Here is a 20034-nt window from a genome sequence, read left to right as displayed (position 1 = left end):
TTTGGTACAAGTATTCCAAATATTAAAATTACATCACTTACATATACCCTAAACTAATTTTAAAATGTGTTTATGTGTGTACGCTAATCACTAGAAAACACGTCATCAATCATTCTATTGTGCTGGAGTGAATTGTTCAGGCAAAGAGAAACAGGGGTTATTTCCTTCCTTCATTGAAAAGATTGCTGATTTAATCATGAATTGCAATCTGACAGTCGGGAAAACAGAAATTTTTAAAGTGCCTAAGGAAAATATACTACAAGTCTTGCTTTATGAAGAAATATGTGAAAACTGTGGCGTGTTAGAGCTTCATGTACTAGGCAAATTTGAACTAGGAGGCCTCGCATACAGCGTTGACTTTAAACATTTTTCTTAAGTGAAATTTTTGGGGAATCTTCTTTTCTCCTTCGGCCGCTCCACACAGGTAATCTTGACTTCCCAGATATAGCCCAAATTTAAATTTCAACATCCTTACTATAGTAATGAATTTATAAAAAATTAGTTTGTGGCCTCCTGTTTATGGAGACCCCAGACAATTGCCTCATTGCCCGTAAGATAATGCTCCACTGTGTGAAAATCATCCAGTTTCGAGGAAATTTCATGTTCGAATGTTTATTTTATCTCCTCATGGAAAAAGGATCAAAATGGAGTTCGCATTATATACGGATACTTTGTCTATTGGTCTCAAATTCCGGTGGAGGAAAGTCTTTTTCTAAATTAAAATTGATTAAAAACACTGAGGAATTCTCGATCCAGTATTGTATATATATAATTTAATTACTCAGCAATTATCATTTGATAAATATATCAATCCACGAGAAAAATTTTATGTAATTCAATAAGTTACAGACATATTAATTCGTTAAAAAGAAAATTAATGGAGTGGTGAAATCGAAGATAATGAATATGACAAGAAATTCAAAGAAGAAAATGAAAAGTGATTGATGACGCACACCATTCATTTTATGGAGCAATGATCGAATGAAAAATCGAAATTTTCTCATCCCCTTTACATTTTCGAATGATGTTTAACTAAATTTAATAAATTACAATTTTAATTATATTTAGAAACGTATTTAATTAATGGATAAAATATAATTAAAGTGTATTATCATTACGAGACGATTAGATAATTAATAATATATAAAGTATATTTTTACAGGATGGGCCAAAAGTTAGTTAAACATTGTAAAGGCTAAGTTGCTGTTATTGCTTGCGAATTTTGCAAATATCTTTGTTCTCTCTTTTTCTTCTTCTCTCCTTGATTTAACACGTTTTCATAAATAACTTTTATGTAAAAATTGCTGAACTGCTTGCAGAAAAGTCGAATAACTGATTTTCGGACTACCCGTGTATATAATATTATAAAAAATTGATAATACGATTCATTAATCAATTCATGCATACATATTTTAACGACGAAAATGCTCAAGTTTTTATTATCTGTTAAGTTTTCTAGGGTTATTTAGGGGTTTAAGTGAATACAATTTCCGTACAGTAAATATCGAATTACGTTCCTCTTTAATACAAAAATTCAATATTATAGCAATTTCTAAACTGCATTACGTTTATAATATACGACACACGTGCGTGACTCATTTCAAGGATGCTATTTATGATTCCATCAGAAGTAACAGTACATTTTGTCTGAACACATGCATTCATACATACGAATTTTGTGTTTTTATACAGATTTATAATAATTTATTTATTTAAATAGCGAAAAGCAATTTTCACTCTTGATTGATTACCATGTACTTAAAACTTCCCATAATTTTTATGGGAATTAACACGTTAGATCAGCACATAAACAAGACAGCATAACTTTAGATGCAATATAGATCAAAACATCATTATCAGAACGAAAATAATACAAATTTTGCTTTAATGACGACTGATTAAAATATCGAAGAACAATTTATAAAATAACAAATTTAATTTTGATCATATTTTGCTGAATTCTGTAGAATTAATTAATATTTTTTTATGATTTTATTCTCTATTTGACACGCGAAATATGTTACATTAATCAAATAAATGGGATAAAAATATCTTTTCACAAGATGATGTTGCATTCAGTCTATTTATACACGCTTATGTCCATTTGTATCCCAAAGGACAACACTGAATACAACCCAATTGAATGCAAGGTTATCCTTCGGGATGCATATAGATATCAACAATAAAAACAGAAAAATTCTGTGAAAATCTGTGATTTATATGGGAATTAAACTCTTTGATTAAGAAGGTCGTTATTGAAACATTAACACAAGTTTAATCTCTGATATAGTAAAAAATGCGTGTTAAATAGTATGTAATGGTAGACAGAAGCTTGTAAAGGCAAAGATATTTTCTAGAATTCTTTCAAAGTAAACTGGAAATTTTTGGTAAAAATATTGAAAGTAATAAGTAATACATTTTCTAAAACTATGGTTTTGTTTTACTTAAATAGGCTTGAACCTAGTAAATTGTTTGGTTTCTCTAGAATAGGCTTGAATTGTTAACTTTATTTTGTAGTATATTATCTCTACATCTTTACCTATGCTCTGTACTTATGGAATATTAAACAAATGATAGCCTTTACATGTGTTTTCTTTAACTAAACGAAAGAAAAGGCGGAAAATTATTATAATTAAAATGATACATACAGTCTGACCCCAGATATCTCAGATTTATTTACACCGAACAGGAGTAAATTAAATAATTGTACAGAATAAATTCGAGAAACTTTGCTGTATATTTTTAAAGGAAATAACGGTATTTTAAGGAAATTAATTGTTGTTTATTTATTATTTTAAATACTTAATTTAGACATTTACCTGTAGTTTTCCACTAAATTACAACCGCATATATTAAACAAAGATTCGCTATTAACGGGCCACACCTTTCACTACATATAGTAAACCGTTATATCGAGGATGAGCTGCATATATTTAATATTTTTCACTAGATTTCAGCGACGGGTTCAAGTTCTGTAACGACTTTTTCTCCACTAAAATTGTTTTATTGTAAAATTATCAATTGTAAAGTCATTTCTCTAATCCCAATTAAACAATTAATAATTAATATTCGATAAAATTTGTTAAATTCACAAATAAAAACTGCATAAGTGTTTATATAAGCTATACATTACCGTTGATCTAAATTAAGATTTTATACAATAAACACATTGTTGTATTTAATTTTATAGGCTTGAACACTGTTGTGATAACTTAAGTGGAAAGATATTTTGGAGTGTTAAGCACTCAGGAAGTAAAAAAGAAAAAATATATATATAAAAAATAACCTTCTTTAGAATTGATTTGAAATCTGTTACAAGAAACAGCTGTTATAGTTCAGCAAATAGTGGAGCAATTGTGTTCAAACTTTGTAATCAAGTGATTTAATGGTCTTTTAAGATAATGATTAATGTTCTTTTAAGAACTTCTAGAAAAATAAATAAATCTTGATATAAAGAATGCCTTTAAACTATTTTCTTTAAGTATTTTAAGTGTAGCAAAAAATAAATAAATGAGAATTAAACAATAGATGCATTTTCTTCAATGTTAAAACTACGTAAGTTAAAGGATTTTTTCAAATCAAAAATTATTGTTAAACTGTTTCTCAATTAAATCTTATTTTATTTATTTAAACAGTTATCAAATTTATCTTGGCTCAAATAAATCTCTTAATTGAATTGTGTAAGATTTACTTCTAGAATTCTAATTTAATCATCTTGTTTATTCGTTTTATAAATACAACATGTTCGTTTTATAAACACAGATGGAGTGTAAATAGTAACAATTATTTACTGTGATATCGTCATAATCCCAGTCTGCAATTCTTAATCATCTTTTAATTTAAAAAATCATGTGGCTTCCGGTCCAGACCGGAATTTCGTACATAGTTAATCTGGGATAAACTTTTCGTATCTGGTCTCGATTTTCATCTATCTAACTCCGTTCTTGAGATTAAGGACGGATAGGCGGATAGACGGACGACAATGTATATGTATATAATTTGAAAATTGTAAACCCGAGAAAAAATTTAAAATCATATAAATTTGCCCAAAAATTAGTTGACCGTGTTTTGTTTTTATGTTCACCAGATGAATTTGTATTTGGAGTATTCAACATAATCATGAAACTGAATATGTCTGAGCGTTGTAAATTCAAAAAGTGCAAATTTTAACACTTTAATTTAGTAATTAATTCTATTTTGTCTAGAAGAGACAACCCTCTATTATGCCGCATTTTTTTTAATACTTTACGGCTTCTCATATAATAAAAGTGAATCAATAAAATAACTTATTATCTCTCATAAGCTGAGCATAAAAATGATAATAAATCATCAAATTATTTTTATTATTAATATATATATTACAAAATACATATTAAAATTATTTTTTACTGCTCGATTTTACGGACCCCTATATAACGGATTTCAGAAACAACGAATCAAAACGTTTGTTTCGAGGCAACAATCTAACGAAAATACAATATTTGATAATACCAGACTGATCATTGCATACAAGTGACAAAATTAAGATGACCAATCAGTTTAAACGACTAATTTCACCAATCGTTTCTTTTGACTTTGACAAACAACAGAGAAGATTGGTTGAGTTTGTTGTTCTCATAATCTGTAGGTGGCATCTGGGACTATTGTTTAATTCCCTGGCTCATAAAGAACACTCCTACTGTATTATTATCTACTGTATTGCATCATTAGACCTAAGAAACACAGTGACGTTGTAGAAAACTATGACCCATCGTTCTTTATGGCCCCACAGCGGTCCCCCAGACCAGGGTCATTGGCGAGCCCTTACAATCATTACCTTTCTCAACTCCACAACTGGATTAACAATAATTACCTCATAAACCCCAATAAATCTGCCCTTAAGAATATAATAGATGTCTCTTCTCAATTTAAATTATCAGTGCAGCCACTATTTTTACTGTTACTAGCTCTTCATCACTCAACACTTACCTGGTTCGCCCATATCAACTACATCAAAAGAAATGTCAACATATTCCTAAGTTTTTTGTAATAAAGGCCACAGAGCCGCTACTAAAGATCTCCTCACAGGGCATTCCATAATTACGCAGCATCATGGTGTACGGTCTTCTGCGCAACCATACTCAAAACTCCATTATTCTGCCTTATTGCAAATTTGCCCTTGTGTTACTTACTACAAACAGCTCTGTCGCCGTTGGCATAGCCGAATACTGTACTTTTCTCTACAGTACTTTCGCTTCTGTGCTCTCAACATAAAACACATGTCTGTGTTTCCGGCCCAACTTTCTTACTGTCTTCCCAGAGATATCTTTCTTCATATTCAATTTGACTGTACTAAGTAGATATTGCCTCTTGGCTCTTCATGACTTTAACACTTGAATATCTTACTTCTCCGTCAAAACTGACTCTATTCTTTAAGCCCCCTCCCCCTTTCATAGGCATCTAATTTCACTTGTCATATTTATGACCTTTTTTCAGAATATTCTTCTAAATGATTCTTCTCTCAAAGCTGCTTTTTAATTCTGGATTTTGAATCTTCATCCTTATTATTTCTACTGAAGGCTCCAAATGATCCACCAACACTTCTGTTGCCATCTTTAACTATGCCAAGAACCATCAACGTCAACATTTTCTTCATCTCAACTGTACCTAACATAAATAGTGGGAGTAATAAAACTATTGTAACCAACAGAAGAAAGTAAAAGTAATAAGAATGTTGTGTCAGTTTCCCTTATAACTTGAGATATGATGAGACAAGTAGCCCTATATTTTGACAAATAAATATAGGGCTACTTGTCGTATCACATCTCACATAAGGTTGACCATAACATCTTCAGTTAAACCAGACAATACTACTAGATCATGGTTTTCTTCTCATTACGCCGTTATATCGGGGGTTGAAGATATAATTTAGAACTTTAATTTTTTAAATTTATTATTGTGAAAGTAAATGACTTTTTAAATGCTATTGGTTAGGGCCTCAACAAATCTACAACGGGTCCTAGTCAGGCTATATCAGAACGTATATATTTATATGCATTTGCATTTATTTTAATATATCTTTTAAATATTCTTACTATTTTCACACCATTTAACTAATAAATAACGTCAAAAAATATTTTATTCAAGAAAAAAATTAGTTATTTTGGGAAAATACTTAATGTATTTCTTTCATAATTGAACAAAGAATTCATTAATAATTACATTTTTTTTATAGTTTTAGTATTAAAGAAATAAAATTTTAAAACATTTGCACGTTTTTTTATTATAACAAAAACATTTCAGACTAAAAAATTTGAGAATTTATTTTTAATTATCTGTTTTGACATTCCAGGAAATGTTAAATTGCTTTTTTCTGTGTGTTGATCGCAATTTTCTGTTTTAGTTTAAAAATATCTACAATCTGCGACCAAACAAGGTGACTAATGTGTATCTAATTTGTATCTAAAACAATATAAAAAGTAATTTTTTTTCCTGTAATTTAAGTGGTTTAACAAAGGCACATCCAGGGAAGAAATCAAATTTGCATTACGATTTGCATAATTCTGTGATGACAGGAAATCAATTAAGACAACAAAGTTTACAACGTACACTAGAGAAACGTCACACCGGTTATACAATACACGTATACAAACCGTTGCACATTAAAGATTAATGCGCACAAACGATAGAACTAAGACAAAGACTGATTCCACCAATTATCACTTTTGACATTACACGCATTCGTTTTGACTGAGTAGTGTACGCCTTTACGTCAAATTGACGTCATCATCACACTTTCTCAAAAGAAAACTGTAAGAATGACGTCAATGAGACGAAATTCGAACAACTTGACAAACGTCAAAGACGATTGGTTGAGCTTGTAACTGATGGTTATTGCGGTCTTAATTTTGTATCTCGTGTGAATCGACCATAAAACACTAAATAAGCAAATATTCCAACGTGACTTTGAACATTTCGCCCATTTTATATCACATATCCATGTGGGAACATCAACCATAATCTCACTGTTGGCTGTCTATTGTCCTTCGTTAATCTCAAGAATGGAGTTAGATAGATAAAAATCAAGACCTGGCACGGGGATTGAAGGCTCCGATTAACTATATATATAATGACTTCTCGTATACATAGACCGAAAGTTTGTATTTCGTATGACTTCCGGTAGACCGGAAGTCATGCGAAAATCTCGCAACTTCCGGTCTAGACCGGAAGCGCTTGATTTTGAAATGAAAAGTTGATTAAAAATTGCAGCTCGGCATTCTGACGATGTCACAATAAATAATTCCCTTTGAATTCTACTGTTATTTATTTATTTCATTAGATTTAGAGGAAAAGTCTTGATTTTAGAATGCACTTGTAATCTCTGAACTTCACAAACTATCGTATAATGGCCATAAACATGTTTTGTGCTTCAATAATTTTATATTTTAAACCAGATACAGTAAACTCCCAATATAATAAACTGAGATAAAGCATTCACTATATCGAGTTCACTAAATACATAAAGTACAAGAACCATCAAAACTATTCACTACATTGGTCTTCACTGTATTACTGTGTTTACAAATAGATTCGAAACAATAGTTTACTTATTAATACGTCATTTTAACGTAATTTTTATATTTTTTATATTAAAAAATTAAAGGAATGACATAATTTTGACGTCATTCTGTTACTTACACTATTTTATACTGTAAATGGTAGCATTCTAACATTAAAAAATAGAGAAAAACTTACTACTTAAATTAATATTAAATTATTAAACTTTGATAAAACAATATATTTTTATAACAATATATAACAATATTTGATAAAACAATATATATAATTTTATAAATATTATTTTTAAAAAAAACTTTTAATATCGAACTTACATTTTAACTTGAAAGACGTGTTGAATAGATCCATATCTAAACTGTCATTTTCAGCAATCCAATTGATATTTTTACTTAATTCTTTAGTAAAAATATACATCTCTACCAAATAGAATTAAATTAGAACATTATTTAAGTAAAATATAAATAATTTTCATAACATTTCACTCAAAATTTCGGATAATTTCTAAATACAGGTAGCTAAAAAATCACTTAACCACGTTTCGTTTGCGTGCCAAACAGCTCATTTTCAACAATTCTCATAAAGTTAATGAGTAGTTCGCTACTTAAATAAGGAAAAAATTTAGTCTTCACAGTGGTTAACTGACCTTTGGCTACCATTCGAAGGTTCTTACCTATATTATTAGCCTGGAAGAACTCCACGTCTTTTTTCTTCACACGTGACAAAGCTCTAAGTATTTTATCAGCAAGAAATGTTAAATCTAACAAAATTTCTACAGCTTTTCTTCTAAGTAAAGCCTGAAAAATAGGTTTTAAAAGAAAGAAAAAAAAAAGATAAAATATAATTTTGACAAATGCAAAAATCGATAGATACGAACTAAATGAGGTATGAAGCTAATAAATACTTGTCTTATTGAACAGTTCAAGTGTGTTACATTTAAATTCACATAAGGGAGATAATTTATGCATGACCTAATTCAATTTTTTCTTATTGAATTATTTATTTAAAAGTTCTTACATTTTTCTCTCTTTCGTAAGTGAATGTAATATTTCTTGCTAGGATAATGTCACATACTCTTAGAAGTGCCTGGAATTGAAAAATTCAAAATTTATGATTTCTAGAGCATGAAATTCACTTCTTTTTTATTATAATATAATAAGATATTTATTATTTTATATCTAGAATGTGAAATTTTATAGAATATTGCTTTAAACGTGCATTTAAAATGAAAATAAATCTCATTTTTAAGCAGTTACTAACGAGTAATGTCATGCTTTCAAGGCATGATTAATGTATAAAATTATTTTCAATGGTTTTATTTAAAAGATTATATATTTCCCTATAAAAACAGTTAAGTTTTAAATAATTTTTTTCATATTATAATTTGGAAAAGTGTATTGATCAGCGAATAGGCTAAATTCAATATATGTTAGAGTAATGGTGCATCAAGTTCAAAATTTGGATTTAATATAAGAATTTCGGGAATATTTTAATATAATTTATAGTTAAAATGCGATTTAAAACTTATATCACGTAAAAGTTGTGAGGATTTTCAATAAAATCCAAAATTTTTCAATGATTTATCATTAGGGAGTAATACTTACTCACAAGTCTATGCTGAAGAGAATGAGAAAAAGATACAGAAGGTCTTAGTAAAGTACTAAGCAGATAGGGCGAATCAGAAAGTATGAGACTAAGTAAGAAATTTGTTGGAAAGTGTTTACATAATAATTTTAATTACACAAACAACTTCACTTTAAGGGCATTATAGTGAAAGGCAAAATAAATTTTAAGTAGAATTTAACATAAATATTAGATAAATTAGCTTATTTAAGCTAAATATTCGATGATTTATAATAAAAATAAGGAAATAAATATATTTATAATTGAAATACACTTAAATTTATCTTTTATCAATCGATACATCTAGGAAACGAAGTTCAACATTTATAAGTTTTATAATAATAAAAAAAAGGTAAAATATCTAAAATTTTATATTTTTAAAATTCATTTCCTTTTTCTATTTTTACATTATATTAAAATATAATTTAAAGTTTTCTTTATATATAAGGGACATTAAAGGAATTCCATTAAGGAGAACAAATTTCGTCCCGGTTAGAAAATTCTCAGCGGTCGATTCTCATGAAATTCATCAAGGTTTATATTTATATATATATATATAAATATTTAAAAAAAAACTTTAAAACAATTTAATTAGTTACTTGATAAATATTTAAAATAAATTTTTATTGCTTACATTTCTACACACTTAAGAGTGTAATAAAATTGTTTCGGTACTGTCAATACCTTCATAAATACCAAAAATATATATTTTTTATGTAATAAAAACATTTAAAATTAAACGTTTTATTATTTAAAGATGTTTTTTGAACATATATTAACAAATTTAAGATAGTTTAGTGCTTAAAAAATCAAGTAAATCATGGATTTTCAGCACTCAAACAGTAGAAAAGACTACTTTTTTATACATATTTTTCACATTTTATACTTGAAAATAAATTATTTAATATATATATAAACTAAATTAACCCATTAATATCATTATAAATAATTAAAAAATTAAATAAATTAAATATAATTTTATATTAATTAATATAAAAATACTTTATATAGAATTTATAGTTATTATTTATGCTGTTCTTCACTATTTATGCTTGATGTGATTACTTCTTAATGAATTAACTCCTTCATGTTTTAAAAATATATTAATTATAAAATGAAGAAAAATGTAATTTTTATCAAATTAATATTAAACGTTTAATAATTTCTTTTTTAAATTTCTTATCTCATCTTTCGAAAACAAAAGGGAAAAAATATTTTAAAAATTATAATTTTTACAACAAAAAATATTCAAAAAGCATTTTTAAAATTTTTTAAATAAATTAAGTTTTAAGTTAATTAAAATATGGAAGAAATTTATTAAAAATTCTTGTTTATTTATTAAATTAAGTTATATATTCAATAAGTTTTAAGAGACAAAAGCTAACAGATGTTTATAAGCATTATGTAAAAAAAGGATGTACTGTACACTTATTTTTTTAAATATTTAAAAATGGAAAAATATTCATAAAATTAGCATTTTTTTACTTAAAAAGGTTTTCTTAATATGAATCCAAATTGGAGAAATTCGAAAAAAAACTCTTAAAACGTCGAATTAACTCATTAATTTCCTCATTTTAGTTTCTCTTTCACGGGATTTTAAACGATTATTTATGTAGAATAATGTATATATGTATATAAATTATGTACGTAAGACACAAAACAACTTCTTTTCTGTTTATTAACTTGATAAAGAATAATTCTTTTGTCTGACCAAATAGCTTTTGACCCTCTACGGTCAGACATCAGACGGCTGGATTAAGGAGTTAGCATAACGTTCTGGAGAATCTTGAATTAAATTTTTCGGAAGGTGGTTTGTCCCGAATATGTTGGGCCACGTTCCTTTCCATCCGCCCTCATTGCGGTCCTAGCCGAATACCTGATAAGCCTGAAAAGGATCTTCATATTTCTCACAGGATGGGATGTTAACTTAAGTGAATTTAGCATCACTAAAGATCAGAAGCTCTACAGCATCTGATCCTTAGTGATGCTGAAGATTTCTTCACTAATTTCCTGAATTTTCTCATAAAAATTAATTTTTAAATTAATCTTTATAAAAACAAATATTAAAACAAATATCTACTTTTTATTATTTATTTTATTTTATTTCAAGATTTCTAAAGCTTAAAAGAGCAAAACTAAAATGCGAAATTTTAATTTTTCGTGTTGACTCGCGAAAGCAAATAATTTAATTTTACACAAATTTTTATATTAATAATAATTTTAATATTAAATAACGTTACAAAATATTTGATTGTGAATATTTTTTTGATGTAATTAACTTTATTTTCGAACAAAAGATGTGGTTAGAAATAAAAAAAATAAATTAAAAAATCAATGATTGCTGATGGCATCATCGTTCGATGACACGCTTACAGATATTATTTTTCTGTTTGATGGATGATATCTGGATCGAAAATTTTGTAACTATTTCCGGAAACATTAGGATTGATTCAAAGTTCAATAAAATTTAATTATTTGTAACGTAATACACTGTACCCATGAATTTTGCTGTAGATTTCATATATATAGATCGTTCCATTAATGCAACTAGAGTGTATAAAACGTTGTAATTGCTGAAAATTTATATTTTCCTAAATCGGAAATTACATTCAAACCTCAATATAGCATTCTTCTAAATAGCGCCACCATTTGCAAAGCGCTAATGAATAATCGTTAATGGATCTTCCACGTAAATAGAGAACCTTACATGAACTTTGAATGCAAGATTTTAAGTTGCAAACGACAACCACGTGACTTCCAAACTTTCAAACTCAAAACTTGTATGTGGGCCTCGAATAGTCTAATTCTTAATTGTCTGAGGGTTTTTAGTTTAGCGCTATTCTCGTTTTAATGCCAAATCTTAGAGGAGAACAAATGGCGTTAAATCGAAGCTTGAGTGTATTAAAATTAATTTTATTCACGTAAAACAATATGCAACTTATTTCTTATCGAATTTATAAGGATTTTACTGAAGATTTCAACAATTTATTCTTGATTAAAGAATAAATTGCTGAAATCTTCATTAAAATTTTGAAAATTAGTTGGTTAGTTTGATGGGATACGGCAACATAACACTTAGGCGATCTTCCAAGGAATGAGGACATTCTAAGTGAAACTAGCCTCTATTTAGGTGTTATACATGTGAAAAATATCCTGGAAGACTCCACGTACCAATGTCACGTGTGAACCAGTGATTAGAAAATTGCAAACTTATAGAAAGCTCGATCACAAATTTACAAATTCTTAACTAAAATTGAATTAGATACAAATTTTTGAAGTCAATTATCGTTAACAGATATATATTAAATAAATGTTTCGTATATTTTCTATATAAACCAATTTTTATTTCGATACACGCATCAAAAATGATATGGCCTCAGTTGTAATTGAATATATTCCTTTTGTGTTGTTTATGAATCTGAAATTTGGATCGATCTTACTTCCGATGATCGATTTACAAATAGATATTTTGAGAAAAGAATCAATCTGATGAAACATTGATTCGGAATCAATCATTACTATTGTCAACTGTCGGTTCTTGAGATTATTTAGTCCCTTTTAAAGCTTACGGAGTAGCCCAAAAGTCTTCTGTTGTCTTTTAAAAGTAGTTATTCATACTTTTTTTTTTGTTATGTTAAGGCTAATTCTATGTAATAAAAACAACAGTTGTGCTAAATATAGTTTAAGGTTAATACTCACAGGAGGTTCAGGACTTAAAATTAACTTCTAGGCCACCTTTCTATGGAAAGAACAAAAAATTTAGTTGTATTATTTCATTAGCATCGATAGTAACTATTTCCTCTCTCAATGACGATAATAAATTGAGGAATAAAAATATTGATATTCTTCATCCAATGAAGATAAGCTGTATCTCAAAAATGTAGAAATTAAAGCTGATTTTTTAATACTTGTGTTAATCAAAAAATTAAAACATAAGGAAATACGTCATTCTATAGACTAATGAAAGGATGTTGTAGTATATAAATACCCATTTATTGTTTTTAAAATCTCTTTCAAACAGTAAAATACTCGAGTGGAAGTGGCTTTAAAGAATGGAACTAATTCTGAATATATATGTATATATATACACAGAGCTGTATAAAGAGATACAATCTCATACAGAAATAATTTTAATTATCTACATCCTCAAGATAACTGTACGAAGTACTTGTACACATATAAATCTGTCTCCTTTAGAAAACTAGAAAAATGCCGTATCAGCTTTTATTTTAAGATAAATTCTGCTTAAAATAGAATAAATCTAAATCCAAATTTATTGTAAGAATTGCAATATTTGATATAATTCTTTTACAAGCCGTACAACTAATAATGATGTTTGCAATGCGCATTTTCATTTTCCGGTAGTTACATATTGCGATTATCATCGGTTAAAGAAAATTTTGTCTATGTTTTTAAGTTTATAATAGGACAAAATATTCTCTCTTCATTGCAAAAAATCAGTGGATTCATACCTGTAATTTGTAAAGGTTACGTATAATACACATAAACTGCGAAAATGTTCTCGTATTTTTCTATAAAAAAGAAGAAATGCAACTTAAAGAGAACAGTCTAGACTTTAAATGGGTTCAAAAATAGATCAGTTTTCGGCACGAAAGTAACTGCAAAAATCGTCTGAAGCATGAAAGAAGAATTTTTCTCTCAATGGATATAAATGACAGCACATCAACTAACATAACTTATTCAGCACAGTTCTTCAACATCTCTATTTTTAGTGAATGTATATTTATTGTATTTGCAACCATCGCCGATGATGCCGATGATGAAAGCTTTCTTCTCTGCCATGAAAATGCCAAGATTCAAAAAATTAAATATGAATGTGTTTGGGCCGTTTTTTAAATCTGAATTATGCCTCTCTACACTCATTTTATGTGAATAAATAACCTTGTTCCACTTTTCAGAAATTGCAAGAATGAAATTAAAACTTTAACATGTCAGGAAAATATTCAGGTAATGGTTTTTTAATCGGATTCATCAAAAACTTTATATTAAATAAAATATTATGTAATATTATTTATAGTTTTTTTAATTTTATATATATGTTTTTAAAACAATTATTTATAGATACAACACTCAAAAGTTGTATTATGTGTAGTGTGTGTGTTTAGATAAAATATAACAAAACTTAAATATGCAAAACTTATTTTTTATGTCTATTTAAAAAGGACACAAAGGCATAATAATTAATTACTTTTTATGCTTCAAAAATATACAAAGTGGGCCATAATTATGTCTCATTTTTTATATAAATTCAATCTTTTTGTAATTCGTGCACATTAAATTATAGTATGATATTACAAAAAATTTTGCCTCATATGCAAATGGAATAAAAGCCCCAAATCATCCAAATCTCCGACCTTCCAAGAGGTGCGTTATCCTATAGACAAAAAGGACAATTGCCTCGACCCCCCACCTACAGGGGACCCAAACCAATCTTTTACAAACTCATTGATGTAGTAAGAAAATCTAAATTTAAATTTGGCTCCATATTTAGAGATCCTAGATTGCGGTGTGATGCAAGCGCAGCGCAGAACTACAGAGGTCGTGTTAAAAAGATACGAGAATAGGGGAAATTCTCCCAAAAATTCCACGAAGGAAAGTGAAGAAGTGAAGTCAACACTGTATATGGGATCAACTAATTCAAATTTAAATGTGGAAAGTTTTCGAGAAAAAGAATACGCTTCGTGAGGACGTTCGTCAACATTGCGGGCTTTCATATAAAAATAAAGTGAAACTTAAAATCCTTCATCAAAGGATACTTTTTCTAATATCATGTAATTTACTGTGTATGAATTTCAATACTATTATTTTAAGTTAAAGTAGGGGATATAGTTGTGGCCAATCTGTATCCTATTTTATCACTTATTATCGTGAGTTTCAGCAATTTTAGCAATATAAAAATAAAGATGTTTTTAGTCAAACATCTTTATTTTTACAATTAACAATGAACAATTATGACTAAAAATTCAATTAAAATTTATCTATTAATCTTCTTGAACACTAAAATAGTGAGCAAAAGATGTACTCATAGCGACCCAAACCGACTTATTTGCTGTTGTAATATTTTGGATAACTGACTTTTTCGCCTAATTGATTGTTTATTCGATTAAATTATAGATTTTTATTAACACAATAATTAAATTTAATCTTTAGAATTATTTATTTATTAAATTATGAAACATATTTATCACATATTTCTTCAATTTATGAGATAATTGTTAACTGAAGCAATCCAATTTTCACATCGAATTCTGATTCAATTTAACGAATCACAAATTTAATTTTAAAAAATGTAATTATAATTAAATCAACACAATTTTTGATATTCTGTTCTAACAAGGTAAAAGCATAACGAAGAGCAATAGTTATAGATACAATCAATAGTTAATTTTGAGCTTAAAATATTATTTTTTTTTTATTGACAGAAATGTAAGAAAATAATTTAAAAATCAATAAAAGAAGTATTATAAAATATTAAACTTCAAAAGAATTTCATTAGAAAATATAAGAAAATAAGAAAAATGAAAATTACAATTATCTGAGAACTTGAATAAGAAAAGAATTTTTTAAAAATTATTACTTATAATTCAAAACATACACAAAAAATACAAAGAAAAAACGTTAAAACGGCTCTTATTGTACAAAGAAAATCGAAATTTTATTTGTAAATTGAAAACAAAAGAACATTTTGAGAAAATGAAACAAGTGAATTGCTTTTTTAGTAAAAAATATATTTAACTAAAGACCATTTTCTTCTTAACAATTATTAGCTATTTTATTATTAATTTAAAAATATTGTGCTTTTTTTAAGTTTAAAAATATCAAAAATTTTAATTACTAATCCATTTTAAATTTAAGAAGAGGAAGGAGGAGGAGGAGAAATAGACGAAGAAAAAGAAAATGGAAAGAGGAAGACGAGGAAAACAAGAAGAAGAAAGGAAAAGAAAAAAATAAGGAGGAGGAGAAAATAGAAGAAGAAAAGAAAAGGGGAGGAGGGGGAAAAGAAGAAGAAGAGGAAGAAGAAGAGGAAATGAGGAAGAGGATGTGAAGAGGAAGAAGAACAGGAAATGAGGAGTACGAGGAGTAAGAAAGAAAAAATATTTCGCTTTTTGTTGTTTGTTAATAAATTCTAAAAATTATATTATCCTTATCTAAAACCATCTAAACTTTATTCATGTTTTTTTGAGTATAATAATAATAAAATAAATTCTTTTAAATTCTTTGTTTATATTCATTAATTTCTTAATTGAAAAATTAAAATAAAATAATAATAATAATTACTAAGTTGTTTCATGTTAATAAAAAAATACATTTTTTAGAGTAAATTCTGAAATATAAAGAAAAATTTAATTCAAGCTTATCTTAATTAATACATTTACCTTAAAAATAATTTTAAAAAATCAGTGTAATAATAGTTAACAATAATATACTAATAAATAAATAAATAAATAAATTTATTTATTTTGAAATTTTAACTGTTAATATTTTAGACTTTTCAGGTTTTAATTAAATTCAAACCTTTCATTTAATTATTAAGAGCTATTTTAAAGCCTTAAATTTAAACTATATACAGATTAAATTTAAACTTTAAAATAAACCTTAAGCCTTTTAAACCTTAAAACATTTAATTTAATTTTAAAAAATCAAAAACATTATTTATTTCTTAAACTTATATTTTTTAAATATGTATATATATAATTCTTAAATAAATAAATAAATAATGTAAAAAATATATTTTATGGTAAATATTATTTTAAAAATTACTTATTTAAAAAAGAATTTATTAAATTTCCAAATATACAAAAATTTTAAAATTAATTTTTAAAAAATTGAAAAATTTAAATATAGATTTAATAAATAAATGCTTAAATTATGTTAATTAATAATTGTTACAAAAGTATGTTTTATGTATTTTTATCATGTAAACTAATTCTTTGTGTAATACTTGTATTTGTACTACCCCCTTAGAGGGAAATTTTCCCTTTGCAAATAAATAAATGCTTAAAATAGTTTTCTTAAAATAAATGCTTAAAATGCTTTAAAATGTTTAAATTACAAATATTTATATTAACAAATAGATTTAAAATTAAAGAATTAAGAAGTAGCAAATAAAAGACGTATTTTTTAAAATTTTTATATAAATTTTTAAAATAAAAATACGTCAAACTTGATGTGATTAAGATACTTTTGAAAGAATTAGATCAATTTTAATGCAGGAATTTTTTTTTTTTTTTTTTGAGTTCTCTTGGATAAAAACTGCGAAAAACGATTAATCAAATACTATAAATATTACTAAAAAATTAAATTTAAATATTCACGATTTAATTTGAATTAATTCAAAAAAATTAAAGTTATTTTTTAATAAAAAAATAGAATAAAATAAATTATGTAAAAATAATCTATATACTTCTATTAATTGCTTCTAAATTCCGATCAATAAACAATAAGTAAAATTAACGATTTTCTAGAAATAAATTCGATTTAATTTATATTAAAATTAAACGAAACCATTAACAGCGAGTGAAATTATTCATTGTAATTCTAGTTTGTCAACTAGGGGTTCGCGATCCATCGAGTGGCGCAAATCGTATTTATTTGTTATGCGATGTTCTTTCGATGAAAAAAAGTTGGTTAATACTTCTTAAAATAAGGTTACGCGAAAATTTGAATATATAATAGCTTAGAATATTATTGATTTTTGAATTAAATTAACATTTTATACGTAAATAAAAGTAATTCGGTAAAATTTGATAAATAATTTACTACGTTACGCGATAGCTAATTTGTTTATCATTATAATTTTTAAAAAATTATATAAGTAAATGTATTATATAAAACAGCGTATAAAGAATAAAATTTAGAAAAATATATATTTATTTTCACAAAAATGCTGTTTAAAAACGTGTTCTAAAATATAATAAATATTCTATAAATTGCTTCAAATTTTATATATATAATTACTATAAAATATTAATAAAATTAACAATTTAAAAAATAGATTCAACTTAATTTATATTAAAATAAAAAAGCCACTGGAAAAGTTTTAATTTATACATTAACATAAATTCTCAAGCTGTAGGTCGCGACCCCTTCAAGTGGCGCGAATTATATTCATATATTATATCTTGCTCCTTCCATACAAAAAAGGTTGATTAATACATTTACAAATGAGATTTTAGGCAAAATTTAATTATATAAGAGATTAAGTTTTATTTATAAATAGAATAATTTTATGAGTGATTATATAAATAATAATTTTATATAATTTATCAAGTAATAAAATTTTTATATGTAAATAAACAGAAATATCAAATTTCAATGTAAAAATCAATAAGGTATCAAGATATAAGAAGAAAATTTGACTTTATACGATTTATTTTCATACAAAGTATTATGTAGGCTATATATATATATAAGAAGTATAGATTATAAGAAATATATTTTGTTTGATGTCTAAAGATAGCGTGAAGAAGAAATCAAACATTGACTATATAAAAAAACAAGAGTGGAAAGTGGAAAGAAAGGAATGAAAATATCAAAAATATCAATAAAATTACCTTTTACACGAATAACTCTTGCGTGAAAAAACAAAAAAAAAGTTTAAAAATATATAAATTCACTTATTCAAAGCATGCAAAAATCATACTTGACAATTGTTTTCAATTTAAAAAATAAATAAAACCCAATTAATGCAATATTTAATAAGTAAATATCTTAAAATAAAATTTAAAGAATTAATTTATATATTTTTTATTAATAAATTCAATCATTTAATAAGATTCTTGCATTTTAAATATTTGAGTAATTGTTATTACTTTTATTTATATATATTTCTTATTAAATTTAACATATCAGATTATTTTAAATATATTTAACATATCACTTTATTTTAAATATATATTTTTTTAAATTTAATAATTCTTTATTTTAAATATGCCAATAACTTATATTTTTTAAATTATTTTCCATTCTTCTGCTTCATTTAAGAAGATAAAATGGATCAATTTGTACTCGGTAATTGCTTAAAAAACTAATTTTAAGTAGTTATTATTAATAAATTAAAAGGGAAAAAAGATAATGAGAAATTACTTGAACATATTTTCGATCTTTTTCTTTTTTTATCTGAACTTCTCCATTAGATTTTAATATATCATTTAACATATTCAATGCCTGGAGTCTATCTATAGGGCTGACTAAGGCCTTATCTTTTAAATAATCAGCAAATTCACTTGCTAAATGCCTTAGACCATCAAAATGGTTCTTTTCAATGTGGTAGGTAATCTAAATATAATTAAATAAAATTCAAATAAGTAGAAATAATTGACATTTGTTAATTCTAATAAATTCTCTAATTTAAATTTCTATTAAAAATTAATTTAATAATTACATTTAAAAAATAAATAAATAATATTTAATCTAAGAATAACTTGAATATAGTTCATTTAAAGGAGCTATTTTTATTAATTATCTTAAGATTAATTAGCCAGCTTTACACTTTGAAGCATCACTTTGTGGGAAAATATTGAAGTAATTCCTCAACGGTAGTTCTTTAATTGGATTTAATATATTAAATATTTCGTGTAAATTTTCCGTTAAAAATTAAAAATTAATGAATAATTATAGGACTAAATATATATTGATTCGGTTTTAAATCAAAGTTTTGGCATAGTTTAATAGAAATAATGCGTTTTAAGAAACGATGCCAAAAATCTGTTAATTAACATTAAAAAATTTATGTTAATACGTGAAAAGATTAGATAGAAAAATTTAATTCTTTAAAAGGAAAAAAATTGTGCATTTATACAGTTAATTAAGTTTAAATTTTTTTTTAAATTACAA

The 20034-nt window shown here is 25.9% G+C and overlaps 1 protein-coding gene across 1 annotated transcript in view; it reads right to left on the bottom strand.

Annotated features, from left to right (window-relative positions):
* The window catches only part of LOC136989276 (adhesion G protein-coupled receptor L4-like), a 48287-nt gene that overhangs the window by 23292 nt on the left and 4961 nt on the right, over positions 1–20034 (bottom strand). The window contains exons 4-7 of the mRNA XM_067287395.1: positions 19285–19476; positions 8572–8640; positions 8228–8351; positions 7872–7973 (exon numbers count right to left, since the gene is read on the bottom strand). Of these exons, the coding sequence (XP_067143496.1) occupies positions 7872–7973; positions 8228–8351; positions 8572–8640; positions 19285–19476 (487 nt within the window). The remainder of the gene's footprint in view (positions 1–7871; positions 7974–8227; positions 8352–8571; positions 8641–19284; positions 19477–20034) is intronic.

This window comes from Centruroides vittatus, unplaced genomic scaffold (assembly GCF_030686945.1).
Source record: "Centruroides vittatus isolate TY-2023 unplaced genomic scaffold, ASM3068694v2 scaffold_464, whole genome shotgun sequence".
Lineage (NCBI taxonomy): Eukaryota > Metazoa > Arthropoda > Arachnida > Scorpiones > Buthidae > Centruroides > Centruroides vittatus.
The sequence above is the reverse complement of the archived record's forward strand: the minus strand, read 5'-3'. Positions and strand labels throughout refer to the sequence as shown.